General features: G+C 28.2%; 2 protein-coding genes across 2 annotated transcripts; one reads left to right on the top strand and one right to left on the bottom strand.

Annotated features, from left to right (window-relative positions):
• Positions 1–245: 245 nt before the first annotated feature.
• Positions 246–784, top strand: LOC119679732 (probable insulin-like peptide 4). The gene is made up of 2 exons (XM_038092237.1): positions 246–429; positions 573–784. The coding sequence occupies exons 1-2, from the start codon at positions 246–248 to the stop codon at positions 782–784; spliced, it is 396 nt and encodes a 131-aa protein (XP_037948165.1).
• A 5,578-nt stretch (positions 785–6,362) lies between these two features.
• On the bottom strand, positions 6,363–7,166 carry LOC119673065 (probable insulin-like peptide 1). The gene is made up of 2 exons (XM_038084282.1): positions 6,973–7,166; positions 6,363–6,697 (listed from the first exon to the last, which is right to left on the bottom strand). The coding sequence occupies exons 1-2, from the start codon at positions 7,133–7,135 to the stop codon at positions 6,501–6,503; spliced, it is 360 nt and encodes a 119-aa protein (XP_037940210.1). The 5' UTR covers positions 7,136–7,166; the 3' UTR covers positions 6,363–6,500.
• Between the last annotated feature and the right edge of the window lie 1,001 nt (positions 7,167–8,167).

Genomic DNA, 8,167 nt, shown 5'->3' with positions numbered 1-8,167 from the left:
AGAAAATCCTATTTCACCCTTAAAATTCCGAAATGAAATTTTATTTCAAATTATGCACAGGAATGCGCCAATCGCATTTGGCAAATAGTCAAAACTACCTGTATAATTTTATACGCCTCAATAAAATAGCAACAACAAACATGCTATGCACGGAATTGGATCTATAAAAGGTTTTGTCTGGTGTACAAAGAGCTTTATTCGGTATTTGCATTTCAACGGCAGACAACAACGAATCAGATAAAGCGATGATATCCGGTAAAATCCGCGGTTCGATTTTCAATTTGCATATGGTACTGATCGTATTCATGCTTTACATTGTCGTCGAAACCTCAGCTGGAAGAGCCAAACCGAAATTCTGTGGTGAAGCCTTAAACGATATATTAGAAATAGTTTGCGCAAGAGGATTTCAATCCCGGTTCAGACGTTTTTGTAAGTTGATAATGGTAATTTATAAAGTTTCAAATAATGTAGTAAAAACATATAAACATATAAAAATAATAGTAAATATTTGCAATCGTAACTGAGGTGGGAATAATAATTTAGAATAATAATACTGTTTTTTTTATTTTTAGTGATAACTTCAAGTGATATGGATCCGTCCGAGAAAAGGCGTAACAATTATAAATATTTACTCGATTTATTATTGTCTTATAACGATGAGGATGAAAAGGAAGAAACCAAAATTGAAACTAATCCCGATGAAGAGGATTCTGGTATAGTACGTCACTGCTGCTATACTGGCTGTCGTTGGTCTGATATTAGCCAATATTGCATTAAAAATTAGTTTCATAATATTTTGAACGTTTTATACAAATTATATATTTTCAAATATAAAGAGTTTTATATAATTTGACTATTTGAATACACTTAACATTTTGCATCTATTTTATAAGCAAGACGTTTCGTTTTATTTTCCAAAGCATTTAATCGGAATACATACAATATTTTTCATACCCTTATAGTGAAAAATAATTTCTTACAACAATAAAAATTAAATATTATTACTCATAGTTTTAAGTTTTATATTCCTATAAATGGAGACATATATTATCTTATTCATTATTTTACTTATCAATTTATGTATTACTTTGATTTTAATAAAATTTAATAAAGCATTTATAATAACTATGAGTTTATTCTTTAAGTATTGGAATATTTCAATACATTTACTACTCTAATCAAAAACGAAGATTAAGGTGTTAATTTTTCTAGCTTAAATTCCCATGTTCCCAAGTATATGTGAGTACTGAATTTAAAAAACATGAATGGAAGTGAATAGGGCATAAACGATGAGGTGGTATCCCCAAAGATTTCACCGTCCTGGTGCCCCCACCAAAACTTGGCGATGAACTGTTGAAGGCGAACTAAATAAGATGGGTTATTTGGGGAACAAAATATGCAGAGAAGCAAACAATAGAGTGAAATTTAGAGAGATTGTTGAGGCCCTATGTTAAACTGGGAGAAGAGTATAGCAGTAAGATGCAAAACATGTCAAGGATATATAAGACTTGATGTTTGCATATCGCCAATTGTTGATTGGAGAACCCGCTGATTATAATTAGACACTCAATAATTAGAGTATCCTGTGGAAGAACATCAATAAGTTAAAAAAAATTTTTTTAAATAACCGTAAATATTCCCTAATACACAATATGTTAAGGAAATGAAAGATTTGGTAATTTTTATGAACCCCAAGTGTAATTATTTCTTATATAAATATTAAATTTGCAATTTTAAGATCTATGTTGACCAGATTAAAATTTGTTTAGTAACGGTATATACTTCTAAGAACACAGACAACGGTTTATAGATGAAACCTGTCATTGACGATTATCCATATCCCTGAAATTATTTGCGAAAACTGACAAACTTACCAACACCGCGTTATCAAATCTCAAAATGGTTACAGGCTCCTCGAGGAGGTATGCAGATCTGAGGTCTATTATTGCTTAGTCTGATGAAGTGATAAACAATAATCTAGTCAAGGTGTAAAGAGGGGTTTTGAAAATACGTCGAGTTAAGAAAGAGTATAAGTGCTTAAGTGCACTAGCTCAAAACAGCTTCAACATAATAACAGATGAAAAACACATAAATCAGAGATTTTATGTCATAATATAGATATTTTTTCAAAGATATTTTGTGTCTAAAAGGAGAGAAATCTCATGGAGTGAAAGTGGAAAAAACTCTTAACTTATTGGAAAAATAGTGCTGTTTTGAAATTTGTCAAACAATCTTTTATGACAATTCGTGTAAAATGATACATATTACTGGTGGAGACAAAACTTATATCCATCTATACGACTGACAAACAACAAATCAACAGATCAAAAAACATAGCACCGAAGTTGTTCAAAAATCAAGTTCATGTTAGCAGTTTTCTTTGATTATTGCGTGGCTATATATTATAATCTCTTTCCGCTGGGTCATTATTAGCTAACAATATATAATTTAAGTGTTTTGTGACTTTTGCTTCACATAAACGTGTTCCTCTTCTTAAAACAAGATTACAATTTCGGACAGTTACTTCGGTTTTAGCACTAAGATAATGCACTATATCACACGGCAGTGGTTCTTCAAGATCATTTCACAACCATCTTATTCGTCTGATTTTGTATCGTGTGTCATCAGGTTACTTAAAAATTGTTTTTGAACATTCATTCTATGGCAGTATTCGTTATATTCTGCTAAGCAGCCATTTATATTCGACTGCGTTGCGGATTTCATTCAATTCGAACCTCGCCTTTTCAAATTACTCAGGTGCTGACATGATTTTTTTGATTACCTCCGTAATGTTCTTCAATATTGTCAATTTTTTTTCAATATACTATGATCTTGACCAAAAAAATTCTACCCACTTTGAGGTCTTGAAAAGTTGTTTTGGAAGAGTAGTTTCTTTATTTAATTTCATCGTGCCATCATTTAATATATTACTAGAATAAAAGGTAAACACTTTAGGTTTCGTCTGCCTCAATGATTTCATTAGTATGATTTATAAACCCACTGAAGGTATAAGTGTGATTATGAATAGGTAATAATTGTATCTACTTACTAACTCAAATTTTTTTAAAACGGCTTCAATTCATTTATTCCCAGTATTTTTTACAGTATAGGAATTAAAATTTAAAACCGTAGTTGAAGAGAAATTATATTACTTATGATTCATTTTAAACACTTAAATGCAAATATATGTACGTAGTTAATATATAATAAAAAATTTTGACTTGCTTTTTTGGCATATATTTCGGAATGGAAAATAACGGCATTTAATGTACAACATCAACACAACTCATTCAAGTAAATATATTGAGTATAAGAGCATGATTGTGCTTCATATTTGCACTAATTAAATGCGAAATTGTTTATAAATAACTTTATATTACAATTTAAGTATATGGCTCCAAGTTTAATATAAATTTTGATTAAAATTTACAATTCACCGGTTCATTACCATTATTTCTATGGTTCTATAAACACAGTAATTTATACTATTACATCCCGGATTGTTAATAGCGATATAGATTTTATTGTAATTATTTGAGAATTTCCATTTATTCCTACAGGCAAATCAAATATTGGTTACATCTGTTAAGTTAATTTGTCAGTGGGGAGGGTTAATAGGAAAGAAAGTATATGAAATATTCTCACGCCAAGTATATTTTAAGAAGAAATAATCTGCAATAGTAAACTATAATAGTTATAGTTAGTTAGTATATAATAATTATCAACTTCAACATGAAATATTTAAAATTTGGGGGTTTCACAAAATATTAAGTCGTTTATGGTGTAACTCTAATTTTTATTGACACTATCACAGCACATTAATTGTAAACTGCCTTAAAGTATGCTTGGAAACCAGAGGATTAACTGTATTGAATATTGAATTGATCATATTAAATGAAATGTAGTCCAACTAAGAACTGAGTTAGACTTCACTCTTTTCAGTCGCAACACATGCTAAACTATAGGATGAATATAGATCTGGATATGAAATTTTATTATTTTTTGAAATTAATTTTATTATTTTATTTTATTAATTTTTTTATTTTATTTTATTAATTTTATTAAGATAATTTTTTACTACAATTTTATTAAATATTTATTATTAAATATACAATTAAATATTTATGGAGAAGTTTCGAAAAGTAGTGAGATACAACAACAAAAATTATATTTATATTATTTGATATATTTTTATAGTATTGAAGTTTAATAATTAAAAATATAAATATGATTAATTAATTGAATAATTCTGCAGGAATAATTCTGCAGGGAACTCTTTAATGAAGTTTCATGTAAATCAATAAAACTCCAAGTGTGAACATACAAGTCAAGTGCGGCTTTGAGTACGCTGACTCTGAGCTTTAAATTTGGCAGGATACGAGTTAAATTCTTGGTACGTGCAATCTTAAAAAATTATTTACGAATAATTAAAGATAGGAAAAAATTCCAGGACCACAGATGTTGGGTATTTGACATACAGTTTGATGTTCAGCCAAAAATTAAAATAATTATAATAATATAAAAAGACTTTTTGTTGTTGTAGTTCGCAACTAAGTACTTTTCAATTAAATACTATAGTTTCTTAGGATTGACTCAGTGAAAAAATATATCAGAGACAGAGCTCTAAAATTATTCACTAAAGTTGATACGCTACTTAACCCCGCCCTAACAATCCTCAAGTCCTCTTCTGGACTCTCAGGAAGATATGCTGATTTAAGGTCCGTCATCAACTAAAAGACAAATAAATGATATGATTTCTTAGCCTAGTTAAAGTCTAGTGTGGGGTAGAGATAAGCCCCCCAGCCATTATAGAGTAAAAGTGCATAATAGCACTAACTCAAGAAGAAGAATTATTAAGTAAAATATGCACTACCGTCATTTTGACGTTAAAATTAAGTTTAATATTAAATATTTATCATGTGTCAATGATTACAGATTTATAAACAAATAAAAAGGTAATGTATATCCTTAATTTCTTTAAATATGTATATGTCAAATATATACTAAGGATTTCAAAAATGTTCATAAGGATAACTAGTTAATCTTTCTTCATACTTTGGTACTAAATTTCATATTATATTTAATTTGCATGAACAGAAAAAAAAAAGTTACCCCGTAAGAAGATACTTTCACGAGTGCATTTAAGAATTTAAATTATTTCAAATACCGACGAGTTATTAAAAAAATTTTAATTAAATTTTTAATTATCTCATCTCATAGATTTTTTATCTTTTCTTTTTGCACTTTTCAGACTAAAAACTATTTCTCATATGCAAAAGGATAATAGCAATTTCATGTCAAACAAAATTAAGTGAGTAGAAGGAATGAACGCAACTATTTTAAATACAATGTGGAGAATGTCCATCCACTACCAAAGCTGAACTGTCAACACTGACATTTTGCTTTCAACAACACCACGCAAGGACTAAAAGCAACAATAGATGCTTAAGACCATAAAAAATATGGAACAAAACTCTATAGTAGCCAATAAGTGCAAAATTAATCTTAGCAATCTGTTAAGAAGAATGTACGGCCAGTTGAGATAAATGTATATGCAACAACAATAACAACAAAAATAAAAAAGCCAGTAAAAATGTTCCAGTAAAAGCCAGTAAAAATCAACAGTAAGAACAGGAGGAGATAAAATTCATAGAGTAAAAATTTTAGGGGAAAAACCGTATGGAGTATGTAAATTATTTTACTCAAACACAAAAAAAAAAAAAGTACTATTGCAGTGGTAATGCAATATGCAATTGAAATACAGTGTAAATACGGAATGTGCATTCACAACAGATACAAATACTTTTACTATGTAGTCTTTAATTGGATATTAAGCCGCTTTCAATTTGTCGAACATAAAAAATGTTGCATTCATATATGCTCCACATTGATAGTTACAGGTAGAAAGGATTAAAAGGATTACAATGTAAGAGTACAGAAATGTTTACCTACGTGCAAAAAATGTAACAATGCGAGTGCTATAGGTAAATGAGATATATTCATGAATTTTATTTTATTTGCCATTGAAAAGAGTTAAAAACAGTTCGGTGTAGATGTTAAAAAAGTATAAAAAAGTATAAATATTTTAAAATAAATAAACAAGAATTATAGTTGCAAAGGTGAGCAACTCACAAAATGCATTTTATTCAATATATTATTTGTAATCTCATATATATATACATTTAAAAATGTTTATGTGTTAAAATCTTCATATATTAGTATTTATATGAATTTTGTACATTTCTAGTTATTTGCGAAACACATTAATAATTTTTTTTCTTCTTTTATAACAATTTTCATATAATACTAGACACGCATATAATATAATATAAATATTAGTTTTAATAGAAATATATAATTGCAAAAAAAAAAAATAGTAACTGATCTTGTCGGGCATATCAAAAATGAGGCAAAGAAAATTTAACAATCTTATTCACTAAATAAACAATATGAATATCTTTAGTTTATATTAGATAGCTTGCGAAAATTTCATTTATAATTTAAAGACAGTAGGAGGTGAGCTCAGAATATGTGCAGGCTTTGAGACAACATTCATAATAAACGCCATGACGACGCCTTCGAGATTTGGACATTAAATTAGCGTTACCGCCATGCACCTTGGAAAGAAAAGGCGAGCTGGCATAAGGATATGGCAAATCATCTTCAGCTTCATTGTATGCATAATCGTCCAAGTCCACTAAGGCGAAAACAAATATTATAAATTAAACAGCAAATAGAGTCATTTCTTTAGAGTAGTTTTTTTATAAAAGTTAAGAACTTAATTGGTTTTTCTGAGTGTTTAAATTTTAATAATTTTCGCAATCATTATAAAAGCAGCAAACAAATTTTATTGTTGATTAATTCTGTGCTAAAGATTTTTCAATAAAATTGTTAATACATATTTTGATTTTCTAATGATTACTTCTATTATATCCTCTTAAACTCTCAGAACTTATTGACTTTCCAACTTACTTGATCTCTTGATTTCTTTGCGATTGAATCCGTTTACGCAAATTGAATCCAAAGCTTGTGTTAACGCATTTCCACAAAGACGGTTTGCAGCAATGCTTTGATCCAAGATAACAAGTAAAATTATTAATGAGCACGAAAATTTTAACAAACTTTTATTTGACATTTTATATATTATATTTTTCTTTTTAACAAAATATTATTAACTCAATGAGTTGTTAGTTGCAATACAGAATTAAAACTGTTGACTACTTCCTTTGCGGTAGCAGCTTTTATACTAAATTCCAGACACCACAGAAAGTGAAGTGTAAAAAGCGTAGTCACTTCGAATTAAGGCAAAGGCTCATACCATGGCATCACTTAACATAACAAGAAATGTTGCATATTTATGAGGGCAAGCGGCGAAGTCTGACAAACTCAAGGTTTTCATACAAAGTGTGTGCGTAATTATGCCAAATGGCATTATATCAAGTGTTATAAGTGTCGTGCATAAATTAAATAATATATGGATATATACCTAGATATATGTTTAACATATATATAAACAACACAAAAAAAACAACTTATTATAGCTTAAGCACGTTAATTTTATTTAATAGGCTCTTAATATAGTATATCTACCCACGTTTTAAATATTAATCAAAAATGAGTAATAAATAGTGTGAATAACAGTTTCCTAACATACCTGTTCACTTTTTAAATATAACTCAAAATTGAGTAATAATAAATAAAGTAGGAAACGGTCTCTCAACATACCTATCCACTTTTTAAATATTATTCAAAATTTAATAATAATAAATAAAGTAGGGAACGGTCTTCTCAAAATTTAATAATAATAAATAAAGTAGGGAACAGTCTTCTAACACACCTATCCACTTTTTAAATATTATTTAAAATTTAAAATAATAAATAAAATATGTAACGGTTCCCTAACACACCTATCCACTTTTTAAAATATTATTCAAAATTTGATAATAATAAATAAAGTAGAAAACGGTCTCCTAACACACCTATCTACTTTTTAAATATTATTCAAAATTTAATAATAATAAATAAAGTATGTAACGGTCCCCTAACACACCTATCCAAATTTTAAATATTATTCAAAATTTGATAATAATAAATAAAGTAGGGAACGGTCTCCTAACGTACTTATCCACTATTTAAATATTATTCAAAATTTAATAATAACAATTAA

The sequence above is a fragment of the Teleopsis dalmanni genome, chromosome 1, assembly GCF_002237135.1.
Source record: "Teleopsis dalmanni isolate 2A chromosome 1, ASM223713v2, whole genome shotgun sequence".
Lineage (NCBI taxonomy): Eukaryota > Metazoa > Arthropoda > Insecta > Diptera > Diopsidae > Teleopsis > Teleopsis dalmanni.
Note: the sequence above shows the minus strand (reverse complement) of the source record. Positions and strands in the feature narration are given on the sequence as shown.